Source organism: Octodon degus, unplaced genomic scaffold (genome assembly GCF_000260255.1).
Source record: "Octodon degus isolate 3935 unplaced genomic scaffold, OctDeg1.0 scaffold00033, whole genome shotgun sequence".
Lineage (NCBI taxonomy): Eukaryota > Metazoa > Chordata > Mammalia > Rodentia > Octodontidae > Octodon > Octodon degus.
The window spans coordinates 836,975-855,792 of record NW_004524609.1 but is presented as its reverse complement, the minus strand read 5'-3'; the positions used below and the strand labels follow the sequence as shown (position 1 = coordinate 855,792).

At 39.2% G+C, this 18,818-nt stretch overlaps 1 protein-coding gene across 4 annotated transcripts in view; it reads left to right on the top strand.

The window, feature by feature from the left end:
* The window catches only part of Kansl1 (KAT8 regulatory NSL complex subunit 1), a 180,402-nt gene that overhangs the window by 108,187 nt on the left and 53,397 nt on the right, over positions 1–18,818 (top strand). For all 4 annotated transcript variants that reach the window (XM_004629994.2, XM_023713979.1, XM_023713977.1 and 1 more), the window contains 2 exons: positions 4,537–4,678; positions 13,336–13,437. In XM_004629994.2, coding sequence (XP_004630051.1) covers positions 4,537–4,678; positions 13,336–13,437 — 244 coding nt within the window. The remainder of the gene's footprint in view (positions 1–4,536; positions 4,679–13,335; positions 13,438–18,818) is intronic.

The window sequence follows — 18,818 nt, the reverse complement described above, 5'->3', positions numbered from 1 at the left end:
AAAAAAAAAAAAAAAGTGCCCCGGAGCAGGGGGAGGGACATAGCTCAGTGACATAAATGTCTGCCTGGCAAGCACAAGGTCAGTCTGATAGATAACAATGACGACAGTAACACCAAAAGGTTCAGTTTGTGTTGGAGAGTTATAAGAATGAACATCACAAAGACATACCAAAATTTTTGTGAGCTAAAATGTTTATTTGTATTTTCAGACTATGTTTTTCATTCATCTTCCCTCCAACAAGAGAAAGATAAAAAACTTACGTTGGTTAAAAATGTCTATAAACTCAGAGATTAAACAGCTAGGTTTCGTCTTTCTTGCCAGTTTAGTATTTACTGTCCTAGCGGCCTGTGGTGAGACTGGTTATGAGCTAAATTTAGGATCGCTGTGGGGAAGGGGGTAAGAGGATTGCCAGAGAATTCTTTGTCTACCTAAGGTGACTAAGTAGGAAGTAACGTTAATTTGCCAAGAAATGATCTTTCACTTGCCTTAGTTGCCATAAATGAGAATGGGGAGAGTATTTTCTGACAGTTTGTTGAAACAAATTTGTGAGCCGACTGTCATTCAGTGAATATATTAGCACCTTTTGGCTTTAGTTATTGTATTTTACAGTATCCCCCCTCCCCCGAATTATTGTCTCCTTGAAGGCTGGATTTAAGAAAAGGGAAGCCACTTAAACTTAGGAGTGACAGAAGCTTGCATTTGTCCATGGGTAATTCATTTAGGAGAAGTATGACTGACCAGCCTTGGGAAGACTAGCCTGGCAGTGAGAGGCGAGACCTGGTGGGCTTTTGAAATGATTGAAACCAAAAAAGCAGGAAGCCTTGAGGAACAGTAAAAGTAACAGGATTTGGAGCTTAATTGACTTTATTTAACAAGGGAGGGGGATATCTAGGGATGTTATTCTTGGTCTCTGGAGGAGTAGTTTCCTTGAATTTGGATTAAGCTAGAGCTGCAGTCAGTGTTGAAGCATATAATTGTTTTAATTATATGCTTATTTAAATGAAATCAATAAATTAATGATTAAAATAATTATAGCGATTTCCTCAGGATTAGGGAAGATGCCTTGGTTTTAAAAAAGATAATTGCATAATATTTTTTCAAACAGTAGTTGATTTGAATAGCTGATGTTTGGATAGTACGACACACCTAAGTATTATGATTAAGCATTACATCATCTCTGACCCTACTTACTGTGGCCAGGTTGGGTACTTTTTGTTGCTGTTAACTGTATTTTGCCCTGTTGGTGTAGGCAGTATTAAAGATTTACATATAATCACTTAAAAATTTTAACCTGGTCATAGTGGCGGCGGCCCACACCTATAGTCCCAGCACTCCGAAGGCTGAGTTGGGGATTGCTGTGAGTTCATGCCATCCTGGGCTACATGGTGAGTTCAGGAGCAGTCTGAACAATAATAGCAAGACCCCTCTCAAAAAAAATTGGCAAGTGTTGTGTTTTGTTTTTTGGCGGAATGCCAGGAAAGTGCTTACTCTATTGAGCCATCTCCCCGGCCCTCTCAAAAACAACAACAACAACAACAACAACAACAACAACAACAACAAAAAACCCTTTGTTTTGTTTTGTTTTTCAATATGACTTTCTTTCTGAACAAATCATATTGTGGCAAAATGACATACTTCAGTTGTAAAATGTATGCAGATTTTCACAGGCACCTAGTATCCCCTTAATATTTAAAGAATGTTAGATATTATCAGATTTATCTCAGAATTTTAAAAAGAAATTAAACGTTGCTTTGCAAGTAGAGCTAAAATCCAACCTTGCCATTCCCCTTGGCTATTGAGGCCTGATTTATGTGTCCTGTGTGTATTTTTCATGCATTCATTGCTTAGTTATATTGTAACAGGTTTTTATTTTCATTTTCATATGCCGTTGTGTTGAGAGTAATCATGTTTAGATATGTATGCTAGTTGGGTTGCTGAACAGTATTTTACTATTTCTGTGTACCTATGTTTATTCTGTGGTTTTTGTTTTACATTGAATGCTGTTTTCTGAGATATAGTCATATTGGTGAATGGAGTTAGTTTACTTAGCCTTTATAGGAATTAGATGTAGCTAATTTTTAGTTGGTTATAAGTTCTGTCGTGAACCTGTTTGTGCTCATGCAGATAAAAAGGTTACATTCTACAAGTCCAATTCCGTAGTCATTGGCAGTGCATGCTTTCCAACTAGCCATATATTCCTATATTTCTCTTCAAAAGTGGTGATGCCAGTTCTTTTTTTTTTTAATTTATTTATTTGTTTATTACATTTATTTATTGTGTGTGTGTAGCCAGCTCAGCCCACCATTGAGCAGGGCTGGCTGGCATGTGGTGCTGGGGGATCGAACTGCAGTTGGTGTTTTGCCAAGCTTGTTCCAAGTAGGTGCTTTAGACCACTGAGCCATCTCTCCAGCCCCCAGTTCTTTTTTAACTATTAAAACCAGTATACTGGGCCAGCCAGATAGCTCAGCGGACTAAAGTGCCTGCATAGGCAGGGATCAGGTTGGATACCTGGCACCACAAGCTGTGCTGGCCCTGTCCCTGGGGCACACGGAGACAGCAACTGAGACTGGGCATGGTGGTGCATACCTGTAATCCCAGTGCTTGGGAGGCTGAAAACAATCACTGTGAGTCCGATCTGTGTAGTTAGACCCTGTACTAAATAATAAATAAAACCAGTGTACAAATTGCGATTTTGTTAACAGACCTTATTCTACCAGATTTTTGAGTATTTCTAGTCTAGATTGAAAACAGCGTCTTAATTTTTACGTAAAATTAATATTTTATATTTTAACCAAACTCTAATAAGATTTGGCATATATTTATATAATTAATAGTTATGAGCTTGTCTTCTGCAACTGTATCTTGGAGTTCTGTTTGTATAGTAATACTAATTTTTAGAATCTTTTTGTATATTTGGTTACAGGCTTTCGCTACACAGCTCAGGCTCATAGTGATCTGCCTGTCTCAGCCTCCCTAGTGCTGGGATTACAGGCATGTGCCACCACACTGGTTACTGAGGCGGGCTCAGTGCTGGGCCCGCACTGCATGGGAATCGAACCCAAGTCCTTATACTTGCCTTGCAGGCGCTTAGACCACTGAGCTATCTTCCTAGCCTCTTACACTTGAATTTTAATTCTCTATGTTATACTTTCTCTCAGCTAGTGCCTGACCTTTTAACTTTGTTCATTAAGGGGTTTTTTTTGTATGTTGAATATTAGGTAATTGTACGTACCTTATTACTTAAGAAATTATCTCCTGTGCTCCATCTCAAAGAAATGGTGTTACAAAGTTTTAAGTTTGACTATACAGATAAGACATAGGAGTTTCAAAACCCAAAATCATGGCATTATATCATGAAGGAAAACATATTTTACTTACATGTAGAAAACTATCAGTACTGTTTATTGAATAATCTTATTTTTTGAAGCAGGGTATTTGGTTCCATTGGTCTCTTGTCCATCTTATACTTCGTTAATTATCATAGTGTTATGGTGAATCTTGATATCTGGAATTAAGATCAGTAATGCACTTTCCAGAAGGTTTCTTCTTTGGCCTTTACATTTGTGTGATCTTCCAGATTGGTTTCTCAGCTTTCGTTGAAGACCACGTACAGGGGCCTACAAGATAGCTCAGCAGACTAAATGCCTGCTTAGGCAGGTGCAGGGACTCAGGTTCTATCACCAGCAACACATACTGTGCCGGCCCCATCCCCGGACACACTGAGCTGCCACTGAGGCTTGGCGTGGTGGCACATGCCTGTAATTCCGTTGCTCTGAGGCTGAAAACAGGAGGATCACTACAGTGAGCTGCATAGTGAGACCCTGTACCAAACACATTTAAAAAAAGAAGGAAGGAAAGGAAAATGTATACAAAGAAAAATTTAAAAAATAAAGACAACACTAAAAAACATACCTGTAGAGAATTTCATTGGGATTTCTTTCAATTTAGGATATGTGAAAATTTGCCATACTAAAAAACTGAGTTTTATGATGTTGAGCCTTGCTAAATTCTTGCTTAGCTTTTTTAAAATCAGATTTAATAATACCTAACAACTCTTAATATTTCTACATAGTTTAATTTTGTCTGTCTGTCCATCCAACCAACCATCTGAGAGACAGGGTTCTCACTGTGTAGTGTAGCCTGGTCTTGAAATTGCTTATGTAATCCAGGCTGGCTTTGAATTCAGATTGATCCTCCTGCCTCAGCACCCTGAGTGGTGTGTTACAATTATAGGAGTACATCATCAAGTGCCTCGCTATGTCTTTTTTCTTTGACATAGAAAATACATCTCCTGAGAAGTGAAGGCAGGTTCAGAGGAATGTTATGCTGTAGGACAATGATAGTAGAGATAGTTTCTCTTAATTTGGAGGGGCTCATCCCACATAGGTCCGGTGTGTTGTGCATGTCCGAGTGTCCATCTTGACCTTTTCTTGACCTTCGATTTAGTTTCTTGTAGAAGTTATAACCAACCCATAAGGCCCTCACTGGTATATGTTATTGCTGCTCTCAAGTTTCACTCAGTTTATTTCCTTTTAGGAAACGCAGGTCAGAATGGAGATGGGCTTCAGACCGAGCAGCTATTGTCAGCCGCTGGAACTGGCTTCAGGCTCATGTTTCAGACTTGGAGTATCGAATTCGTCAACAAACAGACATTTACAAACAGATACGTGCTAATAAGGTAAGAAGGGATAAGTGTCTGGTATATTTTATCCCATTTAAAAACAAACTATGGGGGCTGGTGAGATGGCTCAGTGGTCTAAAGCACCTACTTAGAACAAGCTTAGCAAAGCCCAGGGACCACGGTTCAATCCCCCAGCACCACTTTCCAGGCCACCCACCCCCTGGTGGGCTGAGTTGGCCACACACACACACACACACACACACACACACACACACACACAAATAAATAATAAAATTTAAAAAAATAATAATAAAAAAAAAACTATGTCTTTTTTCCTTCCCCTTCCACACTTTTAGTAGCTTTTACCTACATCAGGATAAATGTTTATTAATCCGATCCAGTGCTTTGAGACTGATACTGCTTAATGTCTTTCAGAAAACACTGTTAGACTATAATGTTTAATTTAAGTGATTTTAGAAGAAAACGTTGTGAATATCTGGGCTAACAGGAAACACAAAAGATGCGACTATATGCCATTGACTATACTTTTGTTATATTTATGGAAAGTGGTGATATTCTACAGAAGATTTTCACATTCTTGATTTTTTTTATTTATTAGATACCTGTTCTAAGCTTTTGTTTTTGTGAGAAGAAAAAATAGGCTTGCTTATTTGCTAACATGTTTTCTTTCTATAACGATTATATAGACACATGGATTATTTTGGGGTATTTTTTGAGGGGGGAAGCAGGATCTTCCTGTGCAGTTCAGGTTGGTATTGAACTCACAGTGTAGCCCAGGCTGACGTTGAACTCACAGTGATCCTCTTGCCTCAGTTTCCAAAGTGGTGGGATTGTAGGTATTTGCCATTATGCCTGGCTGTTTGGAAAAGTTTATAGACATTAATTATAGGTGTTCTTTCTTCAGAGAACCAGTAGTTACCTTATATATACCCTTTATTTTTTACAGTGACAGTGCATAGTTTTCTTTTTGAAAAATGAGTATAGAGCTCAGCATGGTGATGCACACCTTTTATCCCAGTACTGAAGAGGCTGAGACAGGAGGATCATGAGTTTGAGACCTATTTGGGCTGTTTAGTGAGGGCAAGATCAACGTGAATTACATAGCCAGGTCCTATCTCAAAAAAACCAAAAAACAAGGGGATGAGGATTTTCTCTGCTCAGTTTGACTTTGAGTTGAGAAATTTGCTTAAAAAATGAATCCATTCAACAAATATTTAATGCTTACTACAGATTACATGCACTCTTCTTTATGGGAGGGTTAGAGTGGTGAACAAAAACCCTATCTTGATAGAACCTACATTGTCTCAGAATAAGTGTCAAAATACATTTTCACCCCCAAAGCATGTCACAACCTAAAGAAAATGGCTGCACTGTGAAGAGTATGTCTTAGATTACTAGTAGGCCCAGGTTAGGTTAGAGGTAACCAACCTGCTGACAAGGTGAAGAAAATGATCATGAATTAGAAGTAAAATCTCGGGGCTGGTGAGATGGCTCAGTGGTCTAAAGCACCTACTTAGAACAAGCTTGCAAAGCACAGGGACCGCTGTTCAATCCCACAGCACCACATGCCAGCCAGCCCCCCCCCTGGTGGGCTGAGCTGGCCACACACACACACACACACACACACACACACACACACAATTAAAAAAAATCTCTACAGCTTCGTGTCTGAAACTAGTCATATAAACTTTTTCTTTCTTTCTTTTTTTTTTTTTTTAAATTCCCCTGGCCAGTTGTAGGGATTTTCCTGATTGAGTTTATGTATATAATTTCCAGAAGTTCATCAGAACTTACTGTAATTGAAAATATAGGTCAGGAGGTTCTTTTTGTTAAAAACGTATTTGGTGGTTGCAGGGCCTCACTATGCAGCTCGACTTGTGGTGATCCTCCTGCTTTCAGCTTCCCCAGTGCTGGGATTATAGGCATGCACCACTGCGCCTGGACTCTGGTTGGCTCAGCCTGCCCTGAGGGCAGGACTGGCAGGGCATGTGGTGCTGGGGATTGAGCCTCGGTCCCTGTGCTTGCGTGAGCTTGACTGAGCAGGTGCTTTAGCCCACTGAGCTATCTCACCGGCCCAGGGGGTTCCGTTTTGATAATTTATACCCTCTTGGTAGGGATCAAGTTAAATCCTGAACTGATCTCTTTATAAACTAGAGCAAAACTAAAATATTTCGTTGATAAAGGATTATTTGCAGGCCAGGGAGATAGCTCAGTAGAATAAGCGCTTGCCCGGCAAGCACAAGGCCCAGAGTTCAATCCCCGCTTCCGCAAAATAAATACATACATAAGTACATAAAGAAGGGAAGGATTATTTGCTTTCCTTCATGCATATTCACATAAAAATTTAAGTTAAATTTCATAGAATGTGATCTGTAATGGTGACTAAAAGTATGGCGACTAGATATGCCCATCTTGACAAGAAAAGTAGAATTTCTTTGTCGGACACCTCCTGAGTGTCTGTTTCTAGGCTTCTAGAGCTTGTAGTCAAGTGGGAATTTCTGTGTTTGAGAACTGGAATCGTTTAAGTAGCAGCTGAGATTAGTACATTATATCTTTGTTCATTTACCTTCTGTGCATTCATGAATCTATGTACGAAGTGGATGTATGTGTAAGTTACACTATATTAGCTCATAGTAAGGCTATTTCAGACTGTAAGATGCTGTTGAGTTTTAGATATCTGATGTACCACAAAGGCCTGAGTTTTAATTAAATTAGGACATAACAGCAATTTTGAGATGCATCTCGATTGAAAAGATGCTGATGTTTTGAAAAATATGACTTTGAGTTAATAAAAGTACTTTGTTCCAAGGTTTAGAAACTGGAAATTACACATAAGTATAAAGAAACAATAGATCTAAGTATGTGTACTTCCCTCCTTTCCCTCCCCAGCAAACTAAAAATTAGCTTAGTACAAATATTTCTGTTTGGTGCAGATATTTTCTTCCACTATTCCTCACCCATGCACATATGTGTTTAAATTAATTGTGCTATATATGTACCCTTAATTTTTTTCTGGCTTTTTTGATATTCTTATTTGCTGTATTCAGTTGTCTTTCTTTGTTGAATGGTTCAATTGTTTTTTAATTAAATTAGATTAGAAAGGAAAAACCAGGGAATATCTCAGCAGCGTAAGTGCCTGCCTGGCAAGCACAAGGTCCTGAGTTCAATCCCCACCCCCCACCCCCCACCCCCCAAAAAAAGATATCTCTGAGTCAGAGGCATTATTAATACCTTAATGTTCCTGATGAACAGTTTAGAGATTTTGACATTATATAAGTTTATGGTTTTAGTAGCTGTGTATGCAAAGATAGTCTTATCTTCCTTTGTTATGTGCTTTATTCATATGTATGTATGTATATTTATGATTTGGGGGCAGGGTCTTGCTTTGTAATTCAAGGTGGCCCTGTGTTTACTATGTAGCCCAACTTGGCCTTGAACTTGTGGGGAGTCTTGCCTGAATCTCCCAAGTGCTGAGATTACAGGCACACACACCCATGCCCAGTCCTGCTTTGTTCATTAGCTCATCACTTGGCAGTACTGACAAAGCCCCTTGAGGAGACTTCAAAAACATCTTATAACCAGGTATGGGGGACTGTGCATCTGTACTCAGAACTTGAAAGAGGTTGAGGCTGTAGTATAGCTACAGATTCAGGGCCAGCCTAGGCTACATGGTGACTTCAAGGTTAAACTACACAGTGAGACCCTGTTTTCAGAACAACAAAGAAAATGAAGTAGATATTTCTCAATAATTGGAAAATATTTTTCAACAAATGTGCTAAGTTTTCACAGACCAAGTATGGTGGTGAGCACCTGTAATCTCAGCACTTGCTTGGCTGAGGCAGTGGCATTGCAGTGAGTTTGAGGTCAGCGTGTGTTACCAAAAGCTCATGGCCAACGTGAACTACACAGTGAGATCCTGTTCTTTAAAAACAACAGCAGCTGGGCTGGTGAGATGGCTCAGTGGTCTAAAGCACCTACTTAGAACAAGCTTAGCAAAGCCCAGGGACCGCGGTTCAATCCCCCAGCACCACATGCCAGCCGGCCCCGCCCCCTGGTGGGCTGAGCTGGCCACACACACACACACACATAAATAAAAATAAATAAAAAATAAAAACAACAGCAATAAGAAAATATCACGAACCATGTGGCTTACAATAATGGAATTTATTCTCTCACAATTCTGGGGACCAAAAGTACCAAAATCAACATATTGGCAAGGCTATGTCCCTCTAAAGATTGCAAGGGAAGTCTTTGCTGGCCCTTTCCTAACTTCTGGTGACTGCTGGCAGTCCTTGGTTTGTACATACAGCACTCTGTTGCTTCTGTCTCCATACGGCTGTATTTGACTGCATATTTGGGTCCAGATGCTCCTTTAAAAATATGCCACTTGAAACCAGGCTTTGTGGCGCACACCCATGATCCCAGCACTGCGGGGCTGAAGCAGGAGGGTCACTGCAAGTTCAACACCAGTGTGAGCTATATAGTGAAAACGTGTCTCAGAACCCCAGAAGTACACCACTTGAGATGCGGAGGTGCATGCCTAGAATCTCTGCCCTGGGGAGGTTGAGGCAAGAGGATTGCCATGAGTTCAAGGTCAGCCAGGGCTACTTCGTGTAAAGCCACCCTAAAAAACATACAGAGACTCTGTCTTAGAAAGCAAAATGGAAACAAAACTAATACGCTACTCGTGTTGTCTTTTAGAGCCTGCAGTAAAGGGCTCTTCTTAAGTATGCAGAAATTCGTTGTAAATGTCACACCTAAAGCTTCAGGGTGGATACACATTCTGCAGGGAGAATCTTGAGTGTCTAATAACCCATGCACTTTCTGTCAGTATTAACATGTGTTTGATTTTTATGTTGTACTATAGTAATATGAACCTATAAACATTTTTTCTTTTCCTTTTATATCTTTTTCGAGACATGATCTTGTATGTAATCGGGGCTGGCCTTGAACTTACAATAATCTTCCTGACTCAGCCTCCAGAGTGCTAAGATTATAGGCAAGCACCACCATGCTCTGCTTGTTATCTGTAATTTTAAAGATAAACAAATGGAGAGTCAAAGGGTTCCTGTAAACTGTGTGCCTGGAGAGCTGAAATTTGAGTATCTGGCTTCAGAACTGTTGTTCAAGGTGGTAGTTATTTTAAGGATACGGCAACTTACTGTGTTACTGAAATGGCTGGATTCTACCCTCTTCAGTAGTGTATTGGGTCACATTTTCCGTTCTGTACCTACACTGGCCAAGATTACAGTTGCCTGAGTTGATCAAGTCCTTTCATGAGGCCCTGTGGTTTGGTGATCAGATTCTGAGTTAAAAACGTGTCCTTGAGTGGAAGATTGGAACTCTAGTAGGGCTTTTTTCTTTTTAAGTCCTCAGTTTGTTGTCAGTGTTAATTTTCTTAACATTATGGTGTACTTCCAAAAAAGAAATGGTGTATTTCCCAACAAGTATAATAGGACCACTGGTAGGTGACTGCGGGCTGTTCTGTTAGAAGTAAGGTATTATTCCCTAGGGCTGGTGGCTCACACCTGTACCTCTGTACTCAAGGAGGCTGAGGCAGGAGGATCCAGAGTTTAAGGCCAGCCTGAAATACCTAGCAAGATCTTGCCTGAAAACACCAAAATGAAAGGCTGTGTGTGAACCCTGGACCTCTAGATCCTAGGGAAAGCAGGATTGCAAATTTGGGTTCAGTCTGGGCAGTTTAGGGACTTAGTGACACCATTTCTTTAAATAGGGCTGGGAGATACCCTAATGAGAAAGCCCCAGTAACACCACCACCATAGTAGTAGTTAGGTATTCACCTTTTTTGGCCACATTGTATTTATTTATTTATTTATTTATTTATTTATTTAATTTTATTTATGAGAGAGAGAGAGAGAGAGAGAGAGAGAGAGAGAGAGAGAGAGAGAGAGAGAGAGAGAGGTGTGTGTGGCCAGCTCAGCCCACCAGGGGGCGGGGCTGGCTGGCATGTGGTGCTGGGGGATCGAACCACGGTCCCTGATGCTTTGCTAAGCTTGTTCTAAGTAGGTGCTTTAGACCACTGAGCCATCTCTCCAGCCCGGCCACATTGTATTTATAGACAATCTTGGGAATAATGATCCCTGTTGCATTATAAAGAACACAGTTTTTAGAAACTCTTCTGTACTTTCCTTCATTTTATGGAATTGTTTTAATTTTACTTGACTGGGCTGGGGGATATAGCTTAGGGCATAAGCGTGCCGGGGAGATGGCTCAGTGGAATAAGTGCTTCCCTGGCAAGCACAAAGGCCTGAGTTCAATCCCCGGTTCCGCAAAAAAAAAAAAAAAAAAGATTCAAGGGCATAAGCGCCTGCCTGGCAAGCTTAAGGTCTGGAGTTCAGTCCCCGGTACCACAAGATAAACACATACATACATAAATTTACTTGACCAACTTTTTTTTTTCTTTTAATCAAAGTGCTTTTGTGCCTTAGAGAAAGAAAAACAATGTATGTCTCTCAAATATGTAAATAAAAGGTCATTCACATGTTAAGTGTTCACAGTTAATCTTAAGAGTTAAGAGACTTGTCAGAGACAGCTAAATTTAACTCATTTATTTGACTCCAAAGGGATATTTATAGCACATTTTGCTTTTGCATTCTTTTGTCACTTTTTGGAATGTATACATTCAAATATCATACCTGGTAGGTAAAAATGAAGGGGCAGCATAGGACCCAAGCTGCTTCTGATGCTAACAGAGATCTCTTCTCCTTAACAAATGTCTGGTATGGTATCTCAGTTTTTTTTCCTTCTTCTGACTGATGTGTGTTAGGCAACAGTTGCTGAAGGATGAGAGATAGAGGCTGTGAAACCCAGATGGAGAAGAAACTGACAGGCAAAACAAGCCAATACCATTGTCTTCAAATTTTTGGAAAGCAGTTCAAGTTCCTGTCTCAGGTAGCCCAGGATGGAGCTGGTCTGTAGTACAGTCACTGGTTTATCTTAAGATGTAACAATTTATATACAAAATGTCAAAGTATATGTTACACAAATAGTAGTATACAGTGTAAAGAAATACTGAGCTGTGTGCTGGTGGCGTTTCAGCTCAAGAGTGAGGAATGCAGACATGGGCCAGGCTAGGGAATTACAGGAGTTGATCCCCTGCCTGCCATGGTGGTGGCACATGCCTGTCATACCAGCTCTTGGGAGGCTGAGAAACAGGAGGGATCACTCCAAGTCTGGTGAATGAATGAATGAACGAACGAATGAACGGACGAACGAATGATGTATGCCAAAGGTCTGTGAGCCAAAATATAACAAAGTCATTTTTGTAGATGCAGAGGTAAGAAATCTTGGAATAGTCACTTTTTTTACTTCTTATTTACCCTATAAACAAACTGGCATATATGGTTGAATTTGTCGTCATTCGTGGGGGGGATTAAACAGTTTGATCTAAGCAGCCATTGCTGTTCGCTCTCCGTTCTGTCAGCTCAATAGTAGATTGATCTTATTTGTAAATTATATCATTGTTTTTTTCTCCTTAAATATGTACTGACAGTAAAAGCTAGAAATACAAGTTGTAAGACCCTGTAAAAGCCTCCCTTGCCTTATTTTCCTGGTTGTAATTCCCACTAATTACAGTTTACTCCAGCCACGCCAGTTCTTATAGTCATTTAGATTGTCAGGCTTGGAGTTTTCACATTGGCTCTTCCCCTAGATAACCCTAAAGTTTGTTTTCATGTGTTTTACATAGAGTTTACATTAGGACTAACTGAAAGAACTTTTAAAAAAATACAGAATACCCAGCTAGGCATGGTAGTGCACTCAGGAGGCTAAGGCAGGAGAATCATCACGAGTTTCAGGCCAGCCTGCCCTACATAGTGAGACTTTGTCTCAAAAAAAAAAAAAAAAAAAAAAAAAAAGACACCCCAGAAAACAAAAGAATACCTGGCCCCGTGCTCCAGGTTACAGTATCAAGATTTGCTGTTGGAATTGGTCAGGTGTAGTCTGATAATAGTGCCAAAGTGAGTTGTTGTTTTTCTTGAGACAGGGTCTTGCTGTATGTAGTCCAGGCTGGCCTCCAACCTGAAACAGTGCTCCTGCCTCAGCCTCACATTCACTGGGATTACAGGCCTGTGTCACCACATTAGGCTTGTTTAGGTGTTCCTAAGACACGTTTTTCTTATGAGAAATACGCACCTTTATGGCAGTTCTTGTTGGTTTTTAATTGTGAAGACTTCATCTTTGTTTTTACTCCTTTTCTTTGCTGATATAGTTGGTTGAGCACGTCCTTTACACTAATAGCACTTTCAGTTCAGTAAACGTTTTGCCCTGTTTGTAATCAATTTAAGTATAAAACTGTACTACTAGTTATAATCCAGTAGTTTTCTTGGTAATATAGTATAAAAAATGTACCATGCTCTGATAAAGAGTCAGAATTTGGGAGATCTCAATAAAAGGCACTCAGTGGCTAACAATACGTGTAGGTCAGAGCATTTAAGTGGAAGGAATGAAAATCTTTGGTCCGAGTCATGTAACTTGCTGAGCAAGCTGATCTGCACAGATCGGGAATTAACTCTTGAAAACCAAAGGTGCTTTTGGTGTAGTGGTTTATCTCTAAAACAGGACAAGGGAAAGGCATCCGTAAGCCAGCTGTATACCCTCAGCCCTTTTGAGATTAAATTCTAAAATCAGTTTGTGATTTACACCACTTACACTTCCCCCCATCTGCTCCACAGGGATTGATAGTACTTGGGGAGGCATCTCCTCCAGAGCATACCACAGACGTGTTGCTTCCACTTGGCTCTGAGGTGAAGACAGACCGTGGGACTGATACATCTGTAAGTATAAAAGTTAGAAAAAGTGAAGTGAGTGAGAATTCAAGGAGTAGCCTTGGCACCCTTTAGTCTAATTAGAAAGAATGCTTGCATTGGCTGAAAAAGGGAGCTGTGTCCCCTTTTATCACTTTTAAGATCCAAATTCCTGAGTTAAGGCAGCATATAAGGGTCCCAATTACAGCTATATAGCTGACCTTAGAATTGGAAAGTATAACTCTTAAGTAGCCATAGTCAGAACAATTAGAAATTAAAGAATATTTGAAATAGACACTTTTGAAAATTACAGTAACCCTTTTGGCCCACTATAATATATGTAACCTTTTCTATAAAATGTGGCTCTACAGATAAGCTTTTTTTTTAAAGGTTGAAGATATTCTCTGTGAGTAATTCTCTCTTTTTAGGAAGAGTGAACTTGTCCTTCATTGTCTGTAATCTTCTGGTTCAGATCTCTCCTATAAGTTCTTCCCTTTTTCTATTTCTCTTAACATTATAATTTTTCTTTCTGAATTCTAAGAGAACTCCTTTTTTCGTCTGAGTTATTTTTCCTGCTTGATTTTTATTAGTATTGATCTGCATTTCTTTCTTGGGGTCCTGATAGTTTGTTAGTAATGATAAAAGCAAGCATTGTTCCACTGAGCCACACCCCTGTCTTTATGAATATTAATGCTTAGTGACTTAGAAATTCCACAGTTACATGACAGTATTTTTTGTTTATTGGGTTTATTATTTCCAGAATACTGCTGAGCAGTCTGTTCAAGTTGTGAGCTAGACTACCTGTTTTCCTTGTATCTGCAAAACAGCAGAAATTGTTAGCCTGTATTGTCATCATTTGTTAGCAGGAACTCCTGTGATACAATAGAAACTAGCTTGTTTTTATACAAGGAGATGTTTGTGTCTTTGAAAGTGTTTTACCAAGCTTTGAACATCAACCACTGTCACTACTGATAAAAGCAAAATTAACACATTCATGGCTCTGAACTCAAAGGTAGTTTTGAATAAAGAGCAGAGGGCCAGATCTGGCCACTATTCAGGTCCGTATTGCCACTGTTCATGTTCATAATGTGAGCTGATTATATACCATCATTAGAATTTTTTTAAATGACTTTGTATGATTGCTATGGCTAGAATGAAAATTGTGCTGTAAGAGAGAAAATTTTGATGAATTGGAATATTGCTTGGTAGTGTGGTATGTACAGAAATTTGAGGCATGTGTGATTTTCGGAGCAAGTTCTTTTAAGGAGAGATTATTTGTGTATTGAATGTGAAGATTCCAGAACTTTGGGAGGTGATCTCTTGCAGTGATATTTTCACTCAGCTTAGTGGTTACAAGGAATAATAGTCTCTCATTGCATTGATTCTCATGGTTGAAAAAAAAAATAGCCGCAATGATTCCAATTAACTTTACCCATTTATATGTACCCACACACACGTTCCTTAGGGACGTGTCCCTTTCACTAGCTCTGATCCCCACTTGCTTGTATGTGTGCGATCCACTTGTATGTGTAAGGATCTGGCTATTCTTTATTTAGATTTTAAGATTTCAAGACCACTATCCTCTTGTGTTGGCCACAGTAGTTTTTATGTTGTATAATACTTTCTAGATTGAATAAAATAGTCACTTTTTTTTCCAGGAGTGATTAAGCCTTCCTCCCCCACTGTCTTATGAGCTATCAGAAAATACATACTTTCTGGAAAACTGTCAGAACATGTTAGAAAGACACTTTCATTGTGTATTGTATTAGTGCAACCCTGGAGGGCATTTATTTCCTTAGAAGGTCAGTAAGTGACCTTACCATTTTCATTGCCAAATAATTGTGTGGCTGTTCCTAATATCATTTGTCAGACAGTTTCTTACTGTGGTAAGTCAGCTTTTTTGTTACCCATCTTTTTAAAAAGTGACATCTCTTTGTCTCCTCAATTTTGCTTTAAAAATCTTAGGTCACTGCTAGACCTGGTGGCACACAGCTATGATTCCAGCACTCGGTAGCAGGAAGATTGCCAGCAGCAATAAAGCCAACTAAATTTGTCCACATAGTTTCAAGAAGTTAGAGATAATTCTTATAGAAATACACATTGAGTTACTGATCAAAGAGAGAATTAGACAAGTGGCAAAACTGGTAGCAGTTAGTTTATTGATACCAGTTGCACAAGTAGTCATTGGAAGGCGAAATTCTGTAATAGCATCACAAGGCCATATACACAATCTTGATACTTTGTAGAACAGTAAAGTGATAATGTTGAGTGTATGCCTTAAACAAGACACTGACCAATTATAAGTAACAGGTAAAACAGAGTTGTCGTTTATAGACAGTCAGATGGCTCCTAGGTGGGCTTGTTAGATAATGTTCTTGTGTTAAACTGAAAGGATACAAATCTTTATGCTTGGATTTAAACAGTGCAGGAGGCTGGTGAGATGGCTCAGTGGTCTAAAGCACCTACTTAGAACAAACTTAGCAAAGCACAGGGACCGCGGTTCAATCCCCCAGCACCACATGCCAGACAGGGCTGCCCCCTGGTGGGCTAAGCTGGCCACACACACACACACATACACTAAATAAAATTAAAAAAAAAATTTAAAAAAAAATAAATAAAAAAAATAAACAGTGCAGGAGCTGGCGAGATAGCTCAGTGGTCTAAGGCACCTGCTTAGGCAAAGGCTCAGGGACTGCGGTTCAATCCCCAGCACCATATGCAGTGCCAGCCCCACACCCAGGGCAGGCTGAGCTGGCCACACACACACACACACACAAATAATAAAAATAAAAATAAAAACATAGTGCAGATATTACTGTTGTCCTAACTCTCCAAGATTTTAGAGCCTAATTGAGTTTTGTCTTATAACAAACTAAGGAATGGGTTGGGAAGATGGGTTCTGTTCCTCTGCTCTATAGTAGTAGAGGAAAGTAAGTTTTAAGGAAGAACTTTTACAGAAATGCCACTGTCCTTTGGGGGATGGTTCAGTCTGACTTGTATTTGAAGGTAGATCTTGGTAGAAAAGAGCAAGTCAAGGCCTTTGGTTTTCTAGCTGGTGATAAAGTCATCTGTATTAAAATAAATGCCACCGTGAAATAAGACAGTTATTGAACGGAGGCTGTGTCCCTGGAAGGACAGAAAGTAAAAAGCTGCTGCGAGTTTTTCAGTGTTCTGAAACATGCCTATTATCTTTCCCTCCTTTTTTTCTTCCTTCTCTCAGATAAATAGCAAGCCATTTTCACCCAGTTAAGAAAAAGTAATGACCACAGAAGAGCTAACTTGGAACCTATACATGTTGGTGAGGAAAAAATTTCAAAATTACTCAAAGTCAGCAAAATTTTAGACCAAAAGTATTCTCCTCAGGAAGAAGTGAGGACCTTCTCAGTCCACATACCATAGGTTTTCTTACATTCAGCCAGAAAGCCACAATATTATTGACTTGACTTTTGTCAGAATGAAATGTAGAGGTGTGGTACAAGTAGAAATTGAGAGAGGAAGGAATAGAAAATAAAAGACTGTATGGATAGAGGAGAGCCATGGCCTACGGTTTGTATACGTCACTTCAGATCTTGAGCTAACCTGTGAGAGACACATGTTCAGGGGCGATTTTGAGATGGCAAATGGAATACAACATTTGGAAGGCTGAGCAAATGGTAGAAAATATAGTAGTTACCTGCTCCAGAGAAGGTAGGATTTAGATTTTGAATTCCAGTGAGATTCAGTGAATATCTCAGCTTTTGCAGAATTTACAAGCATTGAATACTTTTAAGTTAAAGAAAGATTCACTGGACTAAGCAATTCACTCTGTAGAATTAGTGAAAAAAAGCAAAATACAATAGGCTCCAATGTGCTTCTGTGAAAGCAAAAATAAACTCCACCAAGTCAAGATTGGTCTATTGCAAAAGAGAAATTAGCACCCTTCAGGGAAAGTGAACTGAATGTGGAGTCCCTGCAATGTCATGTACCATCCTATGTATAATACGATTTTGTTACCGGTGAATAAAAAGGAAAATGTGATCCTTAGGCATGAGGGAGGACAAAAAAAAAAAGAAACAATAGCTAGATTTTTGAAAGAAAAACACTGATTTACAGATTTGAGAAAACCAGAATACTAAGTGTGAGAACTACAGTATTGTGAAAGTAGTGAAAATCAAGGTGAAGGAAGATACTCTTGAAAGCAGTCAAGTAGCCAGAGGAAAAAGATAAATTTCACACAACAGAACATTTACGCTAAGGATAGTTGATACCTTGTCAGGAAAACCCAGAGCAGAAAACAATGAAGCTAGGTAAAAAGCCAGAGTTTAGGGGAAAACTTGTCACTTTTTAAAACGAAGGTGAAGGTGCCTAGGAGATAGCTCAGCAGCTTAAGTGTTTGTCTGGCATGTGCAAGGTTCCGAGCTGGATCCCTGGTATGCAGTGGGGGAGATGAAGATTAAGACTTTCTAAAACTGGGAGGATTTGTTGTCAGGAGCTGAATACTGAAAGGAATGCTGAGGAATTTTCAGGTTGAAGGCAAGTAAAACTAGATAGAAACTTAGATCTGTGGAGAATAAAAGGCAGGGAAAAGATACACCTTATGAATAGTAAGCATAGGAAGGCAACTGTGGATATTTTAGTATCCATAAAAACAAGTGTTTCCAGGCATTAAAAGAAAATTAATGATATACTGGTCACTTCATGAAGAAGATATTTAAGAGTCATAAATGTGGATGCTTCAAATACATGAAGCTCAAAACCACACAGCTAAAGGAAAGGAAAAATATAGTCATAAATGGAGAGTTTAGTGTTTCTCAATCAGTAAAGACACTGCCAATCACCCAAACCTAAATTTGATATTTATTTAAATTTGATACTTATAAATCTACACCTGATAATTGCAGATTATATATTTTTCCCCAAGGGACTAAGTATGCATACCAAAACAGACTATGTGCTGGGCCATAAAGTCTTAAATTATAAAACATTGATGTTTTACACATTTTTTCTATGACTGCAATAAAATCAAACAAGACACCTACAAAAGACTAAAAATTTAGAAATTTTATCACTTGTAAAAGCATTCACTGGTCAAAAGTTAAGAAATCTAATAACACTATGGCAGGAAAAAAATAAAACAATTAGAAGGAGGGAACTATGAAGTAGAAATCACTAAAATAGAAACCTAATGACATAGAATTTTCTTTTCCTTTCTTCTTTTTTCTTTTTTGATGGTACTAGGGATTGAGCTCAGGACCTTGTGTGCTTGCCTGGTGAGCTATCTTCCCGCCCCCCCCTCTTTCTTTCTTTTTTTTTTTTTAATCCTTTTTATACATGGGATTATTTGGGATTGGTATCATATTTGATTTTTTGTTGTTGTTTGTTTGTTTGTTTTTTGCAGAACCGGGGATTGAACTCAGGTCCTCATGCTTGCC